The 25,352-nt window shown below is 48.9% G+C and overlaps 1 protein-coding gene across 2 annotated transcripts in view; it reads left to right on the top strand.

Annotated features, from left to right (window-relative positions):
- The window catches only part of ASIC2 (acid sensing ion channel subunit 2), a 965,442-nt gene extending 940,515 nt beyond the window's left edge, over positions 1 to 24,927 (top strand). For both annotated transcript variants that reach the window (XM_032843252.1, XM_032843251.1), the window contains exons 4-10: positions 11,507 to 11,657; positions 13,956 to 14,012; positions 15,440 to 15,593; positions 17,697 to 17,788; positions 21,101 to 21,180; positions 22,413 to 22,481; positions 24,263 to 24,927. In XM_032843252.1, the coding sequence (XP_032699143.1) occupies positions 11,507 to 11,657; positions 13,956 to 14,012; positions 15,440 to 15,593; positions 17,697 to 17,788; positions 21,101 to 21,180; positions 22,413 to 22,481; positions 24,263 to 24,364 (705 nt within the window). In that variant the 3' untranslated portion in view covers positions 24,365 to 24,927. The remainder of the gene's footprint in view (positions 1 to 11,506; positions 11,658 to 13,955; positions 14,013 to 15,439; positions 15,594 to 17,696; positions 17,789 to 21,100; positions 21,181 to 22,412; positions 22,482 to 24,262) is intronic.
- Positions 24,928 to 25,352: the final 425 nt, after the last annotated feature.

Here is a 25,352-nt window from a genome sequence, read left to right as displayed (position 1 = left end):
GGATGAGTGGATGGGTGGATATGGATGGATGGATGGATGGATGGATAGATGGATGGATGGATGGATGGATGGATTGTTGGATGAGTGGATGGGTGGGCATGGGTAGATGGATGGATGTCTGAATGGATGGATGAATGGAAGGATGGATAGATGGATGAGTGGATGCGTAGGTGCAAATAGATGGATGGATAAAAATGAAACTGCAGAGGGTGTCTGCCCCATGAAACAAAGCTGGAAGGAATCTTAGAGAGCTTCAGAGGCATATCTAGAGCCATTACGGCCCAAATTAAAAGTAATGTTGGAATGAGGCAAGTTAGAGTCTTTCTTTAAAAAACTCTCTTGCTGTTTAACATAAACAACTCACCATTTTCTGCTCTTGTTGTCTCCCACTCGTAGACATTTTTGCAATGGATATACCTTTTTATATTGGTCACAAACCATGGGTAGTTCGCTTTTCAAATTGATGGTTGTTGCTGGTCAAAGTGCTGCAGCAGCTGCTACTACTAGTTTCCAGACAGCACAACGAAGAGCTCTGTGTGTGACCTCGGTGCAGGATCAGGGCATTGCTGAATTCTGATTGCGTGACTCCTTCTCTGATCCAAACAATCCAAACACCAGTCAGGGATGCTTCACACAAAAGGGCAGGTTATGCTTACTCTTTTTGCAAGGAAGTCACATTCTGTATTTTATATAGTATACAATAATTTGCTCAGCCTGAGCATTTATCTGATCTCTGTGACTATGCAACAATGAGTAGTTTTCAGGTGTCTACAGATGAAGCCTCCCCAAATACATTTCCATTCAGTTCCTATTACAATCAAATGGCAGTGTTTAGTTAAGTTCCAAGACCACATCTGTGATTGACTAGTGATGTCTGCCATGTACCCAGAATGGGGGAAGGAAGCAATCATCTGGTTTGCAGATGAAAAAGCTAAGTCCCCTGAGAGGACAGCTAAGTAACAGCAGAGCCAAGATTCCGATGTCTCCTGGCCCCCAATCAGGAGCCCTGTAGTTGGACAGACCTGGGTCTGCATCCTGCCTCTGCCACTTCTCAGCTCTATGGTGTTGGGCAAGTTACCTGAGTTTGCTCATCTGTAAAATGGGGATGATCGCATTTAACTGGCAAGGTTATTGAGAGGATGAAACTGTTTAATGAATCTATGCACTATTTCCCATATGGGGGTCTGAAGAACACAGTCTCAATTCTCTGCCCCAGCCTCCACCTGCCCACCCAGGAATTGTCTTCGGCCTGTGGAGCCCACTCCCTGTGGCCAATTCTTTCAATGTAGGTAGTTGTTAAAGGTGCTGTGTTCCAATTCCATGACCATAGCCGCTTAAATGCTCCAGTCCTCCCAGATACCCAATGACAGCATGAAAGTCTGCACATAAGGTTGCTGTGGGAATTTAAAGAGTTAGTATAAAGAAGGTGCTTCGTAAGGATTCAGTAAATATCAGCTATGTCTATACCATCAAATCATCTATAGTCTTTCGGGCACATAGTACTATTTCTCACAAGGTCATTGTGAGGCTCAAGAGAGATGATATTCTTGAAAGTGCCTACTATGCGGCCTGGCACATAGCAGGTGCATTCAAATCGGCAGGTGTTCTTACTGCTCAGTCACTAGACTTTTGCTTCTTCCCAAGGCCACCTCTTCTGCTTTCGCCTTGTGAGTTGAACTGTCCCTGAAGCCGCCAGGGCTGGGGGATGGAGCTCCCTCCCTGCTTGGGTGCTGCCTACAGGGACACGTCTCTCCTGAGACCTCACTGCTGCCTCTGTGACTGACTGATCGGTAGATTTGGCTTTAGTATTTTATTTGATTTTAGTAGTGTTTAAAAGGAGCGCAATATAATCATTTGTGAACACACTAAATCATTCTGCAGGATTCAATAAAAACATCAAACTGAAAATTATGTCTCAAAAGCAGACTCTGAGTTCCCCTCCATCTGGGTGGGCAAGGCAGAAGTTCGCACTTGGCAGTGGGAAGTGGAACGATGAGGGGGAGATCACAGGGCCTGACCAAGAGGAGGGGACCTCATGGTCACCTGCTCCTGGAACGTGGGACCTCTCAGAGCACAGTATATTAGAGCCCTGCCCCTTACAGATGGGACAGAGAAGCTCAGAGAGGTTGAGCAACATGCTCAAGGTCACAAAGGAAAACCTGCCATTGACCAGTCCAGGATTCAGATGTGATTTGGTGCTGAGCCTGCTTCAGTGCAAAGCCTATGGGGACCAACACGGTGGACCCTCCGCTCCTGTGTGACTTGGAGAGGGCAACCCCTTGCACTCATCCTCTGTGCTTAAGCTAGGAGAAAGCAGGAAGGGGCAATTCATTTGACAGACAAGTATGAAGCATGTACTATGTGCTAGACCTTGTACTAGAAGCCTGAGATCCAGGGGGCAGGAAGAAATATGGGTACAGTTGAAGAGGGGATGCCAATTAGGACAGGCATCTGGGACCAGCTGCCAGACTGCCTGCCACCTTGAATAAAGGACTTCTATAGGTGCTTCCTTAACCTAAAGACAGCGAACACGTGTTAACACTGCACCAGGTACAATGGCTAGTCTCATCTAGCCCTCAAGGAAACCCTATGAGTTGTAAATCATTAGTTATGTTTTGCAGATCAGGAAGCTGAGGGCCAGAGTAGTTAGGCAACTTAGCCGGTCAATGATGCGCGGTGTTCTGCCCACAGAAGATAGTCCCCCGGGGACTTGGGGACATTCCTACGATGCTGGCAGAAGCAAGGCTTCGGCAAACGGGAGCCCCGTTTTATTCCCCTCTCCAGCCCCAGTGCCCCCACAGCAGCATCCCAGCCAAGGCCTGAGTGTGGGTTGCAGACAGACGGAAAAGGCCAGGGAGTTGGCCAGGGAGTTGGCCAGGGAGCTTGGCCAGGGAGCTTGGAAGTCACTGACTTCCTCCCTGTTCAAACTGCAGACAGGCCCATGGGCAGCTGCGGTAACTGCAGCGCCACCTGGTGGCGCGCCTCGGGATCTATGGGCTGGGGGACCCAGAGAAAGCCGATGACTGAGGAACAGCACAGGATGTCCCCAGGCAGGGAGGCAGAAAACACAAGCTTCTCTCTCTATAGTGGAAACGACTGCAGACAGAAGCCTCAAGACAGCGGAGCAATGAAAGCCAAGCACCAGAATATTCAATCACAAAAGTGCTGAGTTCTTTGTTCAGTTCATAAATTCCAGCAATTATCCAAAGCCCCCAGTTCCATGGCATAGTGGAAACACATGGTAAGGGAGGATGAGATGTCAAGTATACGCAAGAACACTAAAAGGCTCCATTCTGGGCGACTCTCCTCTCTCCCAGCTCCAGACCCCTAGATCCAGTTGCTTGACGTCATCTGGACTCGGCAAGAGTCCTTATCCTAATAAACCCAACTCAGAGTAAATCGACCCAAAAAGGGCAGAGATTGCTGGTTACAAAGCCTGTAGGAGAGTAGAGGGGGAGCTGAGCTCTTTGGTGCCTGAATGAAGGGGCAGAGAAACATGAGGGCATTTATTAGGTGAGATGGGGCTGGGAACTAAGTCTCGATGAGCATCTGCCAGCTGCGGGATGCTGATCGCATTTGATCAGATGAGGACACCAACAGCTGGGGTGGGGGAATTACCAAGGTCATGACAGCTGGCCCAAGAATGAGTGGGGCTCAAGACTCTATCTAACTCCTTTCACTGCCTCTAATTCTTCTAGTAAAAGTATAGGTTTAAGGTCTATAATTAGACATAGGGACTTAAGAGACCTTAGGAACCATCTCATTCACTGCACACCCCATGCTTGAATCTCTCTCTTCCCATCTGAGCCAGGGATTCATGTCGCTTCTGCTCGAACACCCCTCAGGATGGGGCATTCACTCTCAAGACAGTGATTTTATTACTGAATCATGCTAGTAGGTTAGAAAGATGAGCCAGAATTTATCCTTCTTTAGGATTAAAGTCATGCATGTCATGTGCTTACCACAGAGCCTGCCATATCAATAAACGTTATCATCGTCTTCATTTCCTTTATTACCACTATTGTTGTATCTGTCTTTCCCTTGGGAAGCCAGAAAACAAATTTCATTCTTCCCTGAGACAGCCCTTCAGATATCTGAAGACAGTGCTTTGGGGTCCCCCTGAGGCTTTGCTTGCCCGGGATAAACAAATACTCCAACCTACTTTCAGATACTCATCGGTAAGCAAGAGTCGATGCTGTACAGGCAGGGATTTTTCCAGCTGCTACAGTGTGTGAGTCTTCAGGAAATCTGATGGCACAGACGATGAACCAGACACAGCAAGGTAGTGGTGGTACCCGGGTCTTGACCTCTGTAGCAAAAGGGAAGTGGTTGACCCTGATCAAACGAGGGCTGATCTCCATCAGAGCTTTACCAGCCACACTCTTGGTCGAGAATTGTGGAAACCTGTTCCAATAGGAGAAGAAAAAATGAGCTCCCCCTCCAGAGTTAATTTATATCATTTTAGACCCTTAGCATTGCCAAAAGTCATGATTATTTTTTCCCAAAGCCAGTGTGTGTGTTTAATGATCTGATACTGAGCAACATACGGGACCCAATCCATTCTAATCAGACAATAATTCCTACCCTCTGCCCCCTATCCCCTAAACTTCCCTATTTATAGATGGGAAAACTAAGGTCCAGAAGAGAGCAGTGATTTATCCAAGGTCATACAGGAAATTTGTGCAAAAGCCCTGTCAACTCGTGACCTCCAAAGAAAGATGAAAGAGTAAAGCAAACCCTGAGAAAGGAAGAAGAAAGAAACCATGAGATTAAAAGAAAAAGTCTCTGAAAAAGCCCTCCTTGGAGTGTTTCTCCCTCCCTTCCTCCCACCAAGTTACTATAGAGGCAATATAGCATGATAAGCACAAGACCAGAGTCAGAAATTCCCAGGTCCCTCTGCTGGCTCTGCCACTGAGTAGGTTCGTGATTTTGGTCAGGCTACTTAACCTTTCTGATGCTCAAGTTTCTCATTAAAAAGTGAGAATAGGAGCATCAAACCTCAAAGGAGTTCTGTGAATGTTAAATAAAGTAAGTATAGAGGCTTTCAGTTCCCAGTCATAGTGTAGCAGCTTAGATCAGACAAACTCTCCTGAAAATATCAATTACAAACTCTACACAAAATATTTTAAAGCTACAATTTGATGGTACCGGGAAGAGACGAAAAGCAAGTAGAAACCGGAAGATACACAGCCCTTGAAGAAAGGGAACCACACAGAGTGAAGCACACACTTAATTCTCCTGACCTCCCCTGGAAGGCATGCCAAGTTCTAAGGGAATCCTGAGGATAGAGTTCAAGCGGGAAGCAGCAGCCATTGCATTAAGAAGTCAGAAGTCAGAGTTCAGGGTTGCCTGAATGTCTAAAAACTGGGAAAAGAAATCCTAATCCCCCTCTCCCAGATGGGGAGCTCCCACATTTGTATATAGATTTCCCTAAAGTCCTAGCCTGGACTTCAAACTTCATACAGATGGGGAGAAACTCCAAGAAGCTCAGGAGAAAAACACCGGTTGAAAGAAATGGGAAGTAATTTCAGAAGCTGCCATTTGGGGGGTGGGAGAGACAGACTTGAAATCCAAGTCCAATCAAGTTGGAGAGACTTAATAAACACCTCAGAACTTCCACTGAAATCCCAGAAGAGTTATTCCTCAGGAGTTAAGATCACATCCCAACACAAAGATCTATAGTCCAGAACTAAAGGCAAAACTAAAATATGCCCATCTATAAACAAAACGTAAACAGAGCCTCCACGAAATCAACATGATTCACCATTAACTTAACTGCCTGCTAGAACCCAGTACTATTCAGTGGAAGATAACTGACCCAGAGTCACTATAAAGAGTTATTCACAATGTCCAGTATATAATTAAAAGGGACTATGTCCCCATATATAATCAAAATTATGAGACATGTGGAAAAAAGAAGGAAAATGTGAAAAAAAAAAAACAACAAACAGTCAAAACAGATCCACATATAGACCATGTTGGAATTAGAAACAGCAACTATAATATAACAATGATGAGCATGTTAAAAAATTACAGAAAGATGTAAATAATGAGAAACTTTTAGACAAGATATGAAAACTTCTTTTAAAAGGTCAACCTACACCTGAAATATATAATTACCTGAAATAGAAAAACTATTGGGATTATCAGAAGACTGGAGAGAAAACAATAAATGAACACCAGACTTGAAGGCAGGTTAACAGAAATTATTCAAATGACACACAAAAAAGAAGAAAAGAGAAAGACTGATAAAAATAAACAGAGCCCCAGTGATTTCTGAAACAGTATCAGGCAGACCAACATACATATAAATAGGATCCCAAAAAGAACAGAGACAGAGAATGCAAGAGAAAGAATAATTGAAGAAATGTTGTCTAAAAATTTTCTCAATTTGTTTAAAAGCATCATTCCACAGATTCAGGAACCTCAGTGATCTCCAAGCAGGATGAACACAAAGAAAACCACATCCTCGTATGGTACAGTCAAAATCCTGAAAACAAAATAACAACAACAAAATTTTTTTTTTTAACAACAACAAAATCTTAAAAGTAGTCAGAGGAAAAGAGGCATAATACATAGAAGGAAGCAATGACAAAGTTATGACTGATTTCTCATCAAAAACAACAGAGACCAGAAGACAGTGGAATATCTTTGAAATGGTAAAGAAGTCACTTAACAAGCTGGAATTCTATACACAGCCAAAATGTGTTTCAAAAATAAAGACAAAATTAACACATCTAACAGATAAATAAAAACAGAGATTATTTTCCACTAGTGAACCCATACGAAAAGATATGATAATGTTCTTCCACTTGAGAACTGATAGCAAATGGAAATTCAGATCTACACAAAAGATAATGAACAGCCGGGGTGCCTGGGTGGTGAAATCAGCTAAGCATCTGAATCTTGGTTTTGGCTCTGGTCCGGATCTCAGTGTTACGAGATGGAGCCCCACATTGGGCTCTGTGATCACTGTGAGTCTGCTTGAGATTCTATCTCTCTCTCCCTCTGCTGCTCATGCTCTCTCTCTGTCTCAAATAAATAAATAAATCTTTTTTTTAAGTGAAAATGGTATATATGTGGTTAAATTTGAACATAAGTTTTCTTTCCTATCTTAACTTCTCTGCAAGTCAGTGGACTACTGAAGGCAGAAATAGTAACAGTACACTGTAGTGTTTATAACAGATGTAAGATATATGACAGCAATGGCATAAAGGACAGGAAGGGATGTAAAAAGAATTATATGTAGAGTGGTATTATATGAATTCAGAATAGATCTGATAAGTTAAGGAAGCATCTTGTAAATCTTAGAGCAACAACTAAAAATAATAATAATACAAAGAGGAATAATTAAAAAGGCAATAGAAGAGAGGGAATGATTTACAAAAACAATACTCAGTTCACCCAAAAGGAGTCAGGGAAGGTAGAACAAAGGAAGAAATAGCAGTGGAGGGCAAAAAAGAAACAAAGAGCAAGATAGTAGACTTCAACTCAACCGTATCCAGAATGATATTAAATATAAATGGATTAAACCCTCCAATTAAAACTCAAAGACTGTCAGGTAGGGTAAAATAGAAGCATTCAAATAGGCTGTTTACAGAGGATATACCTAAAGATAAAAAATATTCTGGCAGGTTAAAAGTAAAAGGGAGGACCAAAAAATTAAAAGAAGAGGAAAAGATAAGTAAGAATAAGAAAGTTGGTATGTCTATATATATACAAAGTAAACCTCAAGACAAATTATTGCATGTGATGAAGAGGGTCATTTCACAATGACAACAGAATCAATTTCTCAAGAAGATATCATGACATTAAATATGTATATGCCCAATGATAAAGTTTCAAAAATACATGAAGCAAGAATAGATGGACCCGAAGGGAGAACCAGAAATATCTATAGTCATAATTAGAGATTTGAACACTTCTCTCTCAGCAACTGATGAAGGACTAGATAAAAATTCAGTGAAGACATAGACGATTGGAGCAACACTATCCAACAACTTGAGCAAATTGCCTTTTATTAAACACCTACACCAACAATTACAGAATACTTTTCAAGTGTACATGGAACATTCACCAAAATATACTATATGCTGGACTATAAATCAACCTCAGTAAATTTTACAGGAATGAAACCATGGAGAGTATGTTTCCTGATCAAAGCATAATTAAATTAGAAATCAAAAACAAGGGGCCCCTGGGTGGCTCAGTAGGTTGAACCTCTGCCTTAGGCTTAGGTCATGATCTCAGGGTCCTGGGATTGAGCCCCACATAGGGCGCTCTGCTCAGCGGGGAGCCTGCTTCCCCCTCTCTCTCTGCCTGACTCTCCGCCTACTTGTGATCACTCTCTCCGTCAAATATATAGATAAAATCTTAAAAAAAAAAAAAGAAATCAAAAACAATAAGGAAAAAGCGGTAATACAAGTTACCAATATCAGGAATGAAAGAGAGAACATCACTACCAATTTTATAGGCATTTAAAAAATGTTAAGAGAATATTATATACAAGTGTATGCTAATAAATTCAAAAACTTAGATTAAATGGACAAATTCCTTGGAAAACAACACAACAAAAACAGCACAAGAAGAATTGGAGAGTCTGATTTTCTCTAAATCCACTAAAGGAATTGAATTCATAATTAAAAAGCATCTCACATACGCACACAAACCCCATCACCAAGTCCAGATGGCTTCACATTTAGGACAGGAATGATACCAAGTCTACACAAACTGAGAAAATAGAGAAGGAAACACTTAAATTTTTTATGAAGTTAGCATAACCACAATACCAAAACCTGACCAGGACAGTACAAGAAAAGTAAAATAAATTCATGATCATTCATCAGCACAGATGCAAAATTCCTCCACAAAACATTAGTAGGTCAAAGACAGCAATAGCTAAAGAGGATAGTAAATCATGACCAAGTGGGGCTTATGCCAGAAATGCAAGGTGGGTTCAGTATCTACAAATCAATCAGTATCATTCACCTTATTAAGGAAATAATGGAGAAAAATCATGGGATCATCTCAGTGGAAACAGGAAATGCACTTGTCAGCACTCAACACCCATTAACAATAAAAGTGCTCAGCAAACTAGAAATAGGAGAAAACTTTCTCAATCTGAGAAAAGCATCTAAGAAAAACACATATGTCTAACATATTTAATAGTGAAATAATGAACCCTTTCCTCCTACAATCAGGAACAAGGTAAGAATAGCATCTCTCTTCCATTTTTTCCAACATTACACAATATACAGTTTCTGGCCAATGCACCAAAGTAGAGGGGGAAAAAAAGAAATAGAGACCAGAACAGAAGAAATAAAATTCAGCAATAAAAAGGCATAAACTACTGAGACAAGGAAGAGCATGAATGAATCTTGAAAACATTCTGCTGAGAAAAAGAAGGCAGACACAGAAGAGTACATGCTGTACGCTTCTATTTATATAAAATCCTAGAGCAGGCGAAACTAATTTATGACAGAAAGCATATCGGTGATGGCCTGATGGTTGGGAGGAGACTGCAAAGAGGGGATTTCTTGGGGTAAATAGAGCTGTTCTGCACCTCGAATAGGATGGTTGTTACCAGCGTGTACACACTTGTAAAAATTTATTAAGTTGCCCATTAAAATTGATGCATTTTATTACATGTAAATGACATCTTAATGAGGGATTTTAAAAGTAGGAAGATTATACACCATTCAGAAAATAAAAAAGTAAGCCACAAACTATAGGAAGTATAGAGACATTATTCTCAGGCCACATATCTGAAAAAGGACTTGTACCCAGAACATAATGGAGTCTCTTACAGCTTAATAATGAAAGTAAAAAGTTAGCAAGTTTCTTTCATGGGCAAAAGACTTGAGAAGACGTGTCACAAAAGATAATATATGAATGGCCAGTTAACACTTAAAATTGTGCTCAAGATCATCAGTCATCAGAGAACTGCAAACAGAAATGACAAAAAGATATACCTACACCCCTACAAGAATGTCTAAAATTAGAACTGTGGATGAAATCAATATTAGGTGAGGATGCAAAGTCACTAGAACTCTCATTCACTCCTGGTGGGAATGAAAGGTAGTTCGACCACTGTGGGTAATAGTTTCACAGTTTCCATACAATCATCCCCAGACCTGTCTTATGAATCAGCTATTCTACTCCTAGCCATTTACCTAAAAGAAATTAAAATACCTGTCCAAACACTAAACTGACTTGTACATAAATGTTAATCGGGACTTTTTCATAATCACCCAAAACTTGGAAACAATCCAAGTGCCCATCCTCAGGTGAATGGATGCAGATTGGGGTGTATTTATACATGGAAAATTATTCAGCAATTTTTAAAAAATGAACTAATGCACATGACCATGTGGACAAATCTAAAACGTGTTGTTGAGCAAAAGAAGCCAGGCACAAAGAAGAGCCCAGTGTAGATTTTCATCTATATGAAGTCTGAAAATAGACAAAGCCAATCTCTATGGTGATAGAATCCATAACAGAGACTGGCTGGGTGGACGGGGGTTGATTGGAAAGGGACAGGAAGGAACTTTCTGGGGTGATTAAAAATGCCTTGGGTCTTGGGTCTTGGGGCACCTGGGTACCTCAGTAGGCTGAGCAGCTGACTCTTGAACTGCTCAAGTCATGATCTCAGGGTCCTGGGATGGAGCCCTGTGTCGGACTCTGCACTCAGCAGGAGTCCGCTTGAGATCTCTCTCTCCCTCTGCCCCTCCCCCACACTCATGTTTCTCTCTCTCTCCCTCATAAATAAACAAAATTTTTTTTTAAGTCTTAAGTCTAGATTTAAGTGATAGGTATGCAGGTGTGCACATTTTTCAGAATTTGTTGAACTGTGCTCTGAAAACATATGCATTGTATTGCTCTTTTATTCCTCAATTAAAAAAAAAAAAGATAGGTATAAAGGACTTAGCTTGGGGCTTAACACATAGTAAGGCTCACAGCTATTAGTTTCCCTCATTCTTCACCTTCCCCGTCTCTAGTGGGCACGTACCGTAGGCATGACAGCGTTCTATGGTCACTGGACCTCTGAAAATAAAAGTGACATTTTCCCCAAAGAAGTCGGTCCCTAGCATGACCCTGGAGAGTAGCTCTAGTCTGGGCCATGGATCAAAAATAACACTGATTGTGTTATTTCTTCCTGGACCCTCCTGCAGGCCCTAAACCTAGGTCTAGAGTCTCAATGTCCCCAGCCAAGAGGGTAGAATTTAGTTGGGTCATTCCAAGGGACTCGAGATGACAAACTCGGAAGTAGAAAGACAAGGGGCATGTGTAAGAGACTTTGAGATCAGCATTTCAGGGAAGGTTACAAGACTGGAAAACTAGGATTGGAGCCTGAAGCTGAAAGCCTCTGAGCTCAATAGGGTTAGATCGTTATGCAGGAGATGCGCAATAATTGTTTGTTGACTGAATAAGTGAATGAGTGAGATACTGGGGCTGTCCACGCTGAACCTCCAGGGCTGACTGCTGCCCCCACCTTCCTGTCTTGCAGCTCACATACCTGCCCCCACCCTGGGGCGAGTGCCGATCCTCAGAGATGGGACTCGACTTCTTTCCTGTTTACAGTATCACCGCCTGTCGGATTGACTGTGAGACACGCTACATTGTGGAGAACTGTAACTGCCGCATGGTCCACATGCCAGGTCAGTGCCAGGGGGCAGCCTGGGACCTTGTCTGCACTTCGCACCCCAGTGGGAAATACTGGACCCACTCCACGAGGATCCACAGGGATGCTGTTCTAAGAAGGCTAATATTTGGTTCCAAACACTTGGAGGGCAGATGGAAGCATCCAGGCTAGCAACCAAGGCAGCATCCTGGTGTCCAGTAGCGTCCAGATGTTTGAGGAATGTTCCTCCCAGTGCTCAATATGTGTGCTAATTGTCTGCTGCTCTTACCTCCTAGAGTTCAGTGTCCAGGCGTCTGAGTGCTTGCAGTGCTTGAATCCTCGTATGGTACCTGTTCAAACACCCAGGTGTCTATTGCTTTCATCCAGATGGTTCCCTTCTTGCATCCAAATCTCTAGCACTCTTTCAAATGAGGCAAAAATCCATCGGCCAGCAAATAAACGTGCACGGGCTGAGATTTCTGTTGTCAGACTAACAAGGCATGTGGCTGTCTCATTAGACGATCTCATTAGAGAGGGTCAGCTAATCAGACACAGAAATGCAGGAGGTGAAGGGTGGGAGGGCCAATTCGAGCATGAAGAGTTTGGTATCTCAGCAGAGAAGAAAGAGTGACAGGCGGGGGGCAGGGACATTGGCTTCTAATGCAGATTCCTCCATTCACCTGCTGTGCAACCTGACACAAGTTACTCAGCCTCGCTGTTATCACCTTCATTATCTTAAAACACAATCATTAGTTGTTGTGAGGATAAAATTAGGCTAAAATATAAAAGTGCAAAAGTCGGGGCGCCTGGGTGGCTCAGTGGGTTAAGCCTCTGCCTTCAGCTCAGGTCATGGTCTCAGGGTCCTGGAATCGAGCCCCACATCGAGCTCTCTGCTCAGCAGGGAGCCTGCTTTCCCCTTTCTCTCTGTCTCTGTGCTTACTTGTGATCTCTCTCTCTGTATCAAAAAAATAAATAAAATCTTTTTTAAAAAATAAAAATAAATAAATAAAAGTGCAAAAGTCAGTGGTCATTGTATTAGCACATGGGGAGAGGAAACCAAAAGTACTATTGACTGATGACCTACTATGTGTTGGGAATGTCACTATGATATTTCATGGCCACTATTTCATAGTGGTATCATACTTTTATTTTATATCAGACACTTAGTCCGTTATCAGTTGTCTTCTGTTATAACCAATGCTGAGAGGAACATGCTTCTAGCCCAATTCTGAATTATTTCATCAGTAATCAACAATTTTCCTAGTAATGTAAATGGATAAGTGTTAATCTTTGAAACTGCCTCTGAGGCTCCCAGAAGACAGAGCGAAAGGGGAAACATATCAGTTAAATTGTTACTGTTGGAAAGGAGGAAAAGTATCAGCTCTCAGCTCTTGAAAAAGGTGTTCATGGACATAGTAAAGAAAGGACATTGTGATAGGTTTAACTTTAGCCCTTATGGACACAGTATGGAAAGGACATTGTGATAGGTTTAACTTTAGCCCTTATGGACACAGTAAGGAAAGGACATTGTGATAGGTTTAACTTTAGCCCTTGGAAAAACAGAAAAAAATGTGGAGGGGTGTCAGGATTTCTACAAAGAGACCAGAGAGAAGAATGGAGCACTGTTAAGTGTTACCCGCCTGGTGCTCAGATGGGGGCAGCAGCCAGTGAGGATCCCCCATGGGACCTGAGCCAAAAGCAAGGAGAAGACTTTAATCATTCCACTCATGATACTGTTACTGGCATCTCGGTTACTAGTGTGGAATTAAGGGCAGAGCAAGAGGAGACTTAGAAAGCAGCCCTTGTTGGAAAGAGCCCTGACCTCAGGGTCAGACTGGCCTGGGTTCAAAGCCCACCTCCATTCCTGCTCCTTCTGGTGTCCTGAGAATGCAGGATACCGAAGCCTCAAGTCTTCCACCAGTAAAACAGACACAGTCTGTCCTGTTTCAGGAGGTACCCATGTGAGTTATTGGCAATGATGCGTGCCGGATGTGGCAGGTGCTTTCCACCACCTCCCTGCTTTCAGCCATCAGGGCTTTCTCACCCATCACCCACCTGAGCTGGCTAGACCAGCACAGCAATCTGGGAGAATTGGCAGACTATTATTGCCTCCCCAAGCTCAGAGAGCAGGGCAGACCCAATCCCCTGGCTCTGGGTACACTGCACCCCAACTGCCCTCAGGGAGCTCTGATCTGTGGTTCCCTTCCGTGGAGGTTCCCCTCCGAATGCTTCCTGGGGACACTGGCCCTCCTGGCCACAGGTTGCGTGCCCCTTCCCCAGCCCAGGAGGGAGACATTGCTGCCTGAGTACCTCTCCCTGTGTCTCTTCTTTGCAGGGGATGCCCCTTTCTGTACTCCTGAGCAGCACAAGGAGTGCGCAGAGCCTGCCCTAGGTCAGTACTGGGGGACAAGGGGAAGGGGCTGAGATTGAGACTTCAGAGGCCATCTCGGGGTGGGAGAAATGGGGTAGACGGGGGAATGGAGGAGGAGGAGAGGCTGACTGGGCGGGCGGGCGGGGCACTGCAGGGACGGGAGAGGAAGGTGGAGAGGAGGGAGGAGAGAAGGGTGGGGAGGGAACAGACTCAGAGATGCAGACAAGCAGATGAGGGCTGACCAGGACTGGGGGAGAGAATGGGAATAGAGGGGTGTGGGTAGAGATGGGTGAGACTCAGGGGAAATGGAGAGCACTGGGGAACGCAGAGGAGGGGACAGAGATAGAGAGAAGATGGATAGTGGGCATCTGGGTGGGCACTGAAGGAGATGGGGGAGAGAGGAGGGGTGGCCAGCGTGTTTATCCCCCTCGTCCTCCTCCCGCTGGTGCTTGTAGGTTGGAGTCACTGCTGGATTCCCCCACTGGAAAACTTTGGGTGTGGGAGACCCCACAAGCCTCAGGTGCGGGAGATTCTACAACCCCAAAGCTAGACCCACTCCACATGTCTGCTCTCTCCAGACCTGGGAAGTGATTTACAATCAAGACAAGCAGAGAGGGAGTTTAAATCATAGGGACTCAATTTCATTCAGCAGCTGCACTTGCTGGAGTTAAGCCAGGATCTCTCTGGACTCCTGTGTCTAGATGCTTCCAGAAGGACGGGGGTTGGGGAGGGTCACTTAGAGAGAGTGGGAGACTTCTGACCTGTACGAAGACATCTCTCTTGGGAGTATAGATTAGAGAAAACCCGTGGGTAACACTGCGATGATCAGAGAGATGGAAGGAGAAAAGTGATGTCTTTAGCCACCCCGTCCTAAGAGGAAGGGGGAAGCTTGAAGGAAAGAAGCGTTCCTGATGCAGGGAGATTGCTTCTAGGGACAGCAATTGGGGATCTTTGCTTGTGCCCTAACCCAGCAGGCAGACGAGGCCGGCTCTGGCTAGGAAGGAGCCATAGAGGGAATCCACAGAGCCCTGGGTTTCAGATAAAATGGTCTCCCACATTTGCCCTTGGCTGGAGGCCCACTTTGTGGGTGAGAACACTGAGGCTAGGAGCAGAGAAGGCGGCTTTGGGAAGCTGAGGGCTTTGGAGCCCGTGGTCCAAAAGTGGGGCCTTTTCAACAATTTTTAAAGGGCAATGTAACAATAAAGGAAGTCAATGGAAAACAGGACCAAGAGAAACATAGAGTGGGCACTTCTTTTTATGAGAGCTCCCACTCTCACCAATCTAGAGCTCAAGCCCAGCTCCCTTTCTCTCCGCAGCGCCCCGCCCCTCTCTGACCCGGGAAGGCATATCCTTCCCGGCCCACGTCCCGCAGCCGGGAGCCCCGCCCCTACACCTGCCGGAGTCCCGCCCCCACACCCGACTAAGCCCCGCCCCTCTCTCCCCTCCAGGTCTGTTGGCGGAGAAGGACAGTAATTACTGTCTCTGCAGGACACCCTGCAACCTGACCCGCTACAACAAAGAGCTCTCCATGGTGAAGATCCCCAGCAAGACGTCAGCCAAGTACCTCGAGAAGAAATTTAACAAATCAGAAAAATATATCTCGTAAGCGAAGTGGGCATGGTGGGCAGGGGGAGAAAGGAGGGGTCGAGGAGGAACTGGGGGCGATTTGAGAAAGAGGGCAACGAGAAGCAGTCGGCATCCTTTGGCAGACATTAATTGAACTCAGCTGTGGGCCAGGCTCTGTGTTTAGGACTCAGAAAGCAAAGACTAAGATGGTTAAGACGCAGCCCCCTGGCCTTTAAGGAGCCTGAAGGAGTTTTCCAGGGAGGCCTTGCGCAATCCCTTACATCTGCCAGGAACGCTTTTCCTCTCACACTTTACCTAGCTGGTTCCTCATTGTGCAGGTCTCCATCTCAAGGTCATCTCCTCAAACCCCTGAATGAGTGCCCCACCCTTTATTTTTCTCTCCAAGAACTCTGGTGTTTTCCTTCTGAACGCTCACCCAAGTGTGTAATTCCATATTCGTGTGTGTGTGTGTGTATATGTGTGTTCCCCGCTAGACTGAAAGCCCCCTGAAGGCAGGAAGAGCCTTTCCTTTGGTTCTGTGCTGGAAAGTGCCTGGCACATAGTTAGCACTCCAAAAATGTCTTCTAACGGAATAAATGAATGAGGTCCATGGCAGAAGAGGTGTCCCAGGCAGAGGCTGAGCAGAGAGGATCGGCACAGGGCAGACAAGGGGCGGGCCAGAGAGAGCCAGGGCAGGCCATGTGTCACCTTGTAGGCGGAGCTGGCCGTGCATGGGGGACAGGGAGAGACTTTCCCCCAAGACAATAGGGAGCCTCCAAAGAGTTTCGAGTGGACAGGTGACAGCCTCAAATGTGTATTTTCGACCGCTGCCCTGCAGCAGAACTTTCTACACAGACGGAAATATTCTGAGTCTGTGATGTCCCACACGGGAGCCACTAACCACATGTGGCTCTTGAGCATTTTAAATGCAGCCTGTGTGACTGAGGAGCTGAATTGTAACTTTTTTTCCAATGTGACTTCGTTTAGCAGTTTTAGGAAGATTCCTCAGGCGGCACGTGTACAGGACAGAAGGGAAGCCAGAAGAAAGGGCGGGAACCTGGTAGGAGGCAGGTGCCATTACCCAGGCAGGGGATGGTGACCCTTACTTTGCGTGGTGCCTCTGGGAGCCCTGCAGGGGAAGGGGGACTTGCATCTCTCTCACCAGCCACTCCTTCCCGCCAGCACTGCTGCCAAAGCCCAGCCTGGGGCAGCTTTGGCTCAGCAAGTTGAGAACAAGGGGCACCAAAGCTGTTGTGACCAGCAATGAAGGAGATGGCCCCGCTGTTGAGCACATGTTCTGCCAGCAGCGATGACTTTTCCTGCCAAGATGTGTGTTGTTAACACACCTGCCTAAAGGAGTAAAAGGGAACCCCCAGCCAGATCTAGATTTGCTCCCTAAAATCCCTCCCTGACCCTGGCAGTTGACTTGGCAGTGCTAGAGTCGGGGCTCCCACTAGGAGAAGCTTGTTATAAATCCAAGTAGGAAGACGCCTGGGTGGCACGGTTGGTTAAGCGTCTGACTCTGGGTTTCGGCTCAGGTCGGGATCTCAGGGTTGTGAGATCGAGCCCCTCATCAGGTTCCACACTCAGTGTGGGAGTCTGCTTGAGATTCTCGCTCTCCCTCTCCTTCTGTCCCTCCTGCTCCTTCTCTCTCTCTCTCTCTCAATTAAATAAATAAATCTTAAAAAAGAAATCCAAATAGGAACTTGGGTTGGGGAGGCTTTCAGGAGTGGGTACGGGGTACCCAGGAGGTCAGCGGGCTGAAGCAAGGCCAAAGAGTGAAGAGCTTGTCCAGAAAGTACTGAGCTCCCCTAGGGGTGAGGAGCCAGGCAGACCCTTAGGGGGAGCAGAGATCTGGACACCAGGCAGGATTCATGGAGAGGACACAAAGAAGGGACAGCTGAGGGACAGAGGGGCAAAGAGCTGATACGTGCCTCTGGTCTATAAAGAGCACTGGGCTGGGGGTCAGGACTCTTGGTTCCGAGGCCAGCTCTGTCACCACCCAGCTGTGACTTTGGGCCATTTGTCACACTTTCGTGGGCTCAGCCTCACCCGCTGTCAAGGGGAAAGCTGTGTCAGGTGGGCCCTGTGGCCTCTGAGGGTTCTCACTGTGTACGGTCCTAAATATTCCCTCTGCAGAGAGAACATCCTTGTTCTGGATATATTTTTTGAAGCTCTCAATTACGAGACAATTGAACAGAAGAAGGCATATGAGGTCGCTGCCTTACTTGGTAAGTCAGTGTCCATTGCTCGAATTTCCACAGGTCATGGTGGGGCGTGGGGAGGGGGATGGGCAGCGGGGTAGGCAGGCAAGCAGGTAGATGGATACACTTTTGGAAGAGTCTGGCCTTTTCACATTCTGATTACTCTCTCTGTCCCAGAATGGGAGGGACTCCGGTGTGATGGGCACGTACGTACATGTAGGCCTCAGTTTCTCCATTGACACAACGAGGCAAGTGAGCTAAAAGGTCTCTTGGGGCCTTTCCAGCGCTGCCCTGTTGGATTCCACGGTCTTCTGTCCCAAGGTTGGAATGAGCCTCAGGGCCACAGCAGGGAGAGGGAGTGGTCCAATGGAGCAAAGGCTGCGCTGTGGACGGTCCCCAGGCAGTGAGGGCCCCAGATGGAGCCCAGCCTGGAAAGCAGCATCGCAGCCTGGAGGCCAGATGTTCCCTGTGGACTGAGTCCTTTGTCAAACACAGAAGAAGGGCCACACAACCCCAGATGTCTACAGACCTGACTGCCAGCCCCACACAAGGTCACACCCGCAACCCTGGCCATGTGAGCACGTAAGGGATGCGGGATGTTCATTTCAATCCCGCCCCGCCCAGGGCAAAACCCACAAGACTCCCGAAGGTGTCCAGTTAAAAGATCTGCCTCTGGGGCCCTTCTCCCGACTCCTACTAACTCTCAAGAAAGGACATGATGCTGTCCCTACAAAGAGAATTAGCTGCACTTGGATCTGTGAGCGGGACCCTGGCGGAGGGGGACGACAGGTGTAGAGGAAAACAGACAGGCACAGGATCAGACCACTGCATACCAACTAGAAGAATGAGGGCACGTGGCCTCTCCTCACTGAACATCAGGTCCCTCCTCTGTAAAATGGGTCTAATAAAAGTACTTGATGATTTTGTTGTGATGGTTAGCTGGGAGAAAGCACCAGCCCACAGACCGTCCATGAAGAATGGTTTCTGGTACCTGGACAGTCACCATGCCAGGCGCCCAGGTTCCAGATGCTTCACATGCCATCAGAGGATCTCTGCACCTCTCCCAGGAGACTGGGGGCTTGGCCACAGCAGACACGCAGCTGGGTTAAGGTGGCTGCCACTTGGGTCTCAGACACTGTTGTGGCCAAAAGGGACTGAACCAAGAGACTAACACTTTGGACTCAAGGTAGAGGTCATGCTCTGGGGATATAGACCCCCTCTCCCTACCTCTGTCACTTTGTCACCTTCATTTCCTAAGAACTCAAGACAAGACTCTTCCCTCCCCTCCCCAACACAGGCTCACTACTCGCTCTCTCACACACACATACACACACACACACTGAGGAGGGTCTGAGTTCTGGATCTGTCAGAAAGGATAGCTTCTCTCTGCATCAGCTACGAGGACAAGCGTGTTCCCAGCGTCTTGTTCCCGCCCAGAATAGCCTGCTGAGAAGATCACGCTGCCATCTGTACTGCCTGTGATGGGAGCTTGCCGCTCCCAGACCCTCAGCTATCAGGCCCTTCCCTCAGCACCGTGCAGCCCACCCTCCCCACCCCGGGCACCCTGCACATGCCCTCAGGCCACGCAGAGCACACCCCACCCCAAAGCTTACACACACACACACATACACACATACACAAACACACGCGGGCCACGTGCGGCAGAGGCACATCTGCACAGACGCGCTACGTGATGGCAGACTCAGTCATGTACACCTGTCCATACACGCAGACATGCTTCCACGGCTTCTGCACACTCTCACACGCGATGCCCACCTCCACAACGCCACACTCACACACACTGGGACCTCTCAGCATCCCTACCCTAGACCTAAAAAGCCACCTGCCTAAAGCATGGACAGCCAGACGTGCTCACACAGAGTGCCCTGACGCAAACCCCACACTCGGCCACACCACATGCGCGTCCAAACACACACCTCACACCTGACAGGTACATGGGTAAGTATACACTTCCCAGGGCATGAGAGAGAGAGCAGGGGGAGAGGAGGGAAGGGAATCATTGGGAGCTCAGCTCCAAGCCCCACCGGGAGGAGCCCCCTCCTCGCCCTCTCTGGCTGCTCACATGGGACTATGGTTGTCGGCCTGCCCTGCCATAGTCAGGGATGGAGCGGGCAGATGGAGCCAACAGAACGTTCTCAGACCAAGAGCCTGTGGTCTCCAGGAAGACTGGGCACCCATCCTGGCAGCACCCCCCTTTCCCAGCACTCTCCCTGCTTAGCCCAGCAGCTGAGAGTCAGAGTTTCCAGGTGCCAGGACCTCACAGTGGTCTCCTCTCCCCTCCCCTCCAAATGTCCTTTGAAGGCAAAGCTACCGAGAAGGTCAGGGTTTCCAAAATCATGCGGCAAGCCAGTGGCAACTCTCCAAACTCAGACCCTCCGAGCCCTCTGCTCTACCACACTGCCTCCAGAGCAAAGCACTGGGGCTTTGGGGGGACCAGAACCCCGTAGTGAATCTGAGAACAGCTTCTCAGATAGGGACCCTCCCCCTACAAACACTTAGGTACACACAGGTAACATCCGTATTCAGTTTTAAAGGGTCTCTGACCATCCACAGCCCCCACAGGGGAGTTGTTCTCAAGCCCTGGTGGGCGAGAGAGCCCTGGGAACTTAAAAAATCCTGACTTCCAGACCCCAGCCCGAAGAGTCTGATTTTATAGACCCGGGGTAGGTCCAGACATCTACACTGAGTACAGGTGTCTCAGGAGGGAGAAGACCTGGAGACCAGTCAAGAAAGACTTTGGTCAGTCAAGAGAGACTGTGCACCCCACAGCAAGAACTCCTCCTCTAGAGAAAGACCAGATTGAACATTTACCCTCAGGTGGGAAAGTGAGGGGATGCTTCCTATGACCTTATCCCAAGGGTGAGAGGTGTCCTGAGTTGGTCCTGGAGGCCTTGTCATGATGGTTGAGGGAAAGGAGTTTCTTGGGTCATTGTTCCCAAAACCCCCAACCATGGCACCCAACCCATGAGACTTGGGCTAGACTGCCCTTGCCCCAGGCAAGGACCACACACTTCTTGTCTCTATTCCCAGCCCAGAGCCAAAGAAGGGCCCTCTCCATATGATTCTGAAGGTAAGTGAATAAGCCTGTTAGCCTGTGAGGTCTACTCCAGGCTCTCCAGTAAGCCCTCAAGTTCATTCTCATCACCACTTGGGTGCTGTGCAGTGAGAGAGGGAGTTGTCCAAGGCCTGATCTGTCCCCGGGCCAGGCTCGCCATAGAAGGGGAACCGTTGCAAAGGTCTGGTTTCTGAGTTCGTCTCACCCCTTCCTAGAAGCGCTGTGACTAAAGCCAAAATCTTTGATCTTTTCTCTCTCTCCAGGTGATATTGGTGGTCAGATGGGATTGTTTATTGGTGCTAGTATCCTTACAATACTAGAGCTCTTTGATTATATTTATGAGGTAAGATTGGGGTTGCTCATGGGGAAGTGACCATATGCTGGGACCCTTGTCCTGCCTGGATGTTCAGAACCAAAGCGCGGGGGAGAGGATGGCCTCTCTCCACCCAGAGCCTGCTTTCTTCTCCCTGTGCATGGAGATTGTCTATCACCAAGTCTTAGGCAGGGAGGAGGGGTGGGCCCAAGAGAGATGGAAGCCGGCTCCTATCCTCAGGTTGCTGGAAGAGCTGTGGGCTGTCCACACTCAAAGGGAGGGAGAGGAAGGGTTGAGAAGGAGAAGAGACAAACCTCAGGCCAGCTCTGAGCCCCTCCCACACAAGGCCAGCTGTTGTGGCTTCATACATGTGTGTGTCTGTGCCCACACACTCACACCACACGCACACACATGCCCCCCCCATGCACACACACTTCTGCCACGCTTACGTACATCACCCACAAACACACATGCACACTATACACATATCACTCACACATACACGCTACAGCCACACAACACACACACACACACACACACACACACACACACACCTGCCCTCCGGCTGGCCCGTCACCTAAGTAGTGTGTGTCTTGGTGCAGGCAGGTTTAGAGAAGGGCCATTTCCTGGTGGAGTCCATCAAGCCTGAGCGAGCAAGAAGAGTAAGGGTACGATCCTTCAGCGTCCCCAGGACCACCTGAGTTCTGTGCAGCAAAGGAGCCTGCAGAGGCTGTCCTTGGCCAAGGCCAAATGGGAACCCCTGTGGGGAAGTGGAGGACCCCTGAGACCAGGGTCCTTGGGAGTGCCACACTCCACTTCCCAGCATGGTGACCTTGTTCCCCAAACCCAAATCAGGCCCCAAGGCCAGATCTTACTCTGCTTTGTTTATTAATTTTTGTGAAATAAAAGCTTTTGCTGTAAAAAGTGATGGAAATTACACCATACCAGGGAACACATGGAATGCCCACCCTTTATCGCTAAGAATCAAATGTTATGGACTCATGGGTGCCCTGATCTTATAAACGAGTGGGGCTGTCAGGCCTCATCCCCGAGGCCCAGCCTCAGAAATGGGCTCCCGGGCTGCTCATGCACACCCCCACCTGGTCCCCAAGAAAAGACAGTCCTGATGCCAGATGGGGCCCTCCTGTGACCTCTTGCAGGCTCTGGCTCCTGCACCAATACCTCACCCAGCCCAGGGAGGTCCCTCTGCCTTCTCTCCCCCATCCCCCAGCCTGACCAACCCTGTCCCGATTCTCTTGCAGCTGATCAAAGAGAAGCTCTTAGACTTGCTTGGCAAAGAAGAGGACGAAGGGAGCCACGATGAGAACGTGGTAAGGGCAGCGCCCATGCTGTTGGTTGCTCGGTCCCCCAGCCTCTGCCAGTGTTATGAGACCAGAGGTCAGGGCCAGGGCAGCAGGAGGGACACACCTCACTGCACACTTTAACTTGGCTCATCAGGGACACACCCACTGAGCCCCAGGGCTTGGTGGCAAGCGCTGGATGCAGCGATCCCAGAGATGCTTGCAAGGGGAGGTCCTGCCTGGCCCAGTCGGGCTTGTCCCAGACCCAGAGGGCTACTGCTCTCATCTCATGCCTTGGGAGACGCAAGGAAGCTCTGCGCCCTTATTCCTTGGGGTAGCAAAACACAAGTAAGGATGTCACTGGTACTCGACTCCCTTTGAAGGGAACAGGGAGCTCGGGACCCCGTGAGGTGGGGAGCAGCCGTGATTCCCATCAAAACTGCCAACTACTTGGTGCCAGGGCTGTGTATTTGACGCCCTTGAGGCCCAGAAGCCCCAGGTCCCCCGGCTGGTGAGTGGCAGAGCTGGGCGCAGAGCCCCCTGACCACGGCCCACTCTGCCTGCCTTCCCTGGAGCAGTCACAGAGGCAGCACCTCTCAGGGCTGTCCCCTCTCCTTCCCAAACTCAGCCTGCTCCCAGCTCGTGCTTGGGACACCCACTAGGCGGCCGCCCTCCCGGCCCTCCCCTCTAGCCCAAAGTCAGCAAATCCCAGCTGAGGCCAGCCCCTCCCCCCAGACAGGCCCCCATTTCTGTTCCAGACTCTAGTTCTCCAGCCACCTCCCAGGCTGAAAATCTCTGCCTTGGTTCCCTCGGGCTCCTGCAGCTCTGATGACCCGAAGATGGAGTCTGTGGAGGGGAGGGCAGGTGAAAGGGGCCCAGGCTCTGGGCTCGGGTCCCTGTTTCCCAGCTGCCTGCCTGAGCATCTGCAGACCCACAGGAACCTGGGGGTGGGGGGTCATTGGGATTGAGCGGCCCCTGCCTCTAAAGTGGGCAGCAGTGCATCCTTTGTAGGAAGTGCTCGGCCAGTGGAGGTTCCCTCCCCCTCCCCACCTTCCCTCTGCCCTCAGAATGTCACAGAGTCACAGCCTCCCTCTGCTGCCTCCTCCTCCCCCAGCCCCATCCTCACCAAGTCTCCCCCACATTCTTGGCACAGCTTCCTAGGCAGTGTCTGCTCCCATTCCTCCCAGCCTCTAGCCCTCTGCAGCCGGGGAGTCACTGGGAAGACTCAAGGCCCTCCCAGCCCAGCCCTGCTGAGACTGCTTTCTTCTTGGGGCCAGCTGAACCCTAAAGGTCCACTGGGGAGCCGTGACTACTCCGGTTCTGACTTTTGGGGGCCTTCCCACTTCCTACTTGGCCTCAGCCAGTGGAACCCCCTGCCCCAAGCCTAGAGCCCCAGAGGCTCTATCTCCCCCACTCCAGGAAGGCCTCAAGGGGGAACCCCTCCCAGGATTCCTCCTGCCTCAGAGCTAGAGAGCACTCAGAGGTAGCTTTGGGCAGTACCTTAGGGGCACATCTAGAAGAGAAGTTCAAACCAGCCGCTGAGCCCCATCACCAGGGAGCCCTCTCCCCACCCTGGGGGCACCTAGGTGGGCAATGGTGAGGACTCTGTGAAGACCCCCGCCCCACCGTTCTCATGCCCCACAACAGCACAGCAGCCCCTGAGATGCCTGGGGCAGGAGCAGCAGGGCGAGCCCCGGGAGAGCCCACCAGCAGGGGGGCCTCAGCTCCCAGGGCCTTGGCTGGGCTGCCAGTGGCATCGTGACACCATTTTGCAAAATGAGTTTCAACCCCCGCTGTTCCCTTCCCTCCAGAGCACTTGTGACACGATGCCAAACCACTCCGAAACCATCAGCCACACTGTGAATGTGCCCCTGCAGACGGCCCTGGGGACTTTGGAGGAGATTGCCTGCTGACAGCCCTCGGACCGCCCGGCAGCCCCCAAACAGACCTGGAGGCCCAAGACCCAGGACAGGGGACAGCAGGCGCGGGTGGGATGGCCCCTGGTGACAGAAAGAAGAGCCCCCTATGCACACATAGCAAACTCTCTGCCAAAACCTCGCTGCGGCCACGTCTGACACGACGTGTCCTCGGGCCCCGCCGTGCGTCCCTCTTAGGAGAAATGAGTCACGCTCCGGAACTGTCCGAGAACCCACCTGCCATCACATCTCACTGCCAGATGTACAAAGCACCTGCATGCTGAGACCGCTCACGGCGCCACCTCCACTTCTGTCTCTCTACCTGACTCTCCTCCACGTGCTCCCCGGCAGCCTCTCTGCAGCCACCCAGCGGGACCAGGTTCTAGCCCCGAAGTCACCACCCCGTGGCCACACTGGGGTCGCAGCTGCACAGTCGAGAGGGAAAGCGCAGAACTCTCAACCACGTCCGGTCCTTGTGTACTTCGTGAAGGTTCTGAACCTGCCCTCAAACCCCTGCCCTCCCCTGAGCTGGCCCCTGGGCTGACCAGGGCTCCCCACCTCCACCCCCAACCCCCACCCCCGTCCCGTCCCAGCGCCTGGTGGAGGCAGGGTGGCCTGGGCGACTCCAGCACTCATCCATGGGACCCACGTCATTCTGCTGTCCCCGTGACCTAGCTTGTACAGTCCGATTCTGTTTCTTCTTCGGGGGGGCTTGTTTTGTCTGTCGGAGATCTGTTTTGTTTGGTTTTTACTTTCCGAATTTGGGTTTTGATGTTCTGAGGTTTGGTTTGATTTAGTTTTTCCATTTTCTCTGGCATTTATTTATTCGTGCTTCCAGTCACGGTCATATTAAAAGCTGGTCTTGTGGAAACAGCTGGTCGGTGCTGCCTCGTCCCCCAGGTCTCCCTCCCCCCTCCCTCCCCCAACCAGGCCGGCCAGGTCAGAGCCCACAGATTACATACATGTCAGGTTCCCTGTACCAGCT

Source organism: Lontra canadensis, unplaced genomic scaffold (genome assembly GCF_010015895.1).
Source record: "Lontra canadensis isolate GAN:19392208 unplaced genomic scaffold, GSC_riverotter_1.0 scaffold137, whole genome shotgun sequence".
Lineage (NCBI taxonomy): Eukaryota > Metazoa > Chordata > Mammalia > Carnivora > Mustelidae > Lontra > Lontra canadensis.
The sequence above is the reverse complement of the archived record's forward strand: the minus strand, read 5'-3'. Positions and strand labels throughout refer to the sequence as shown.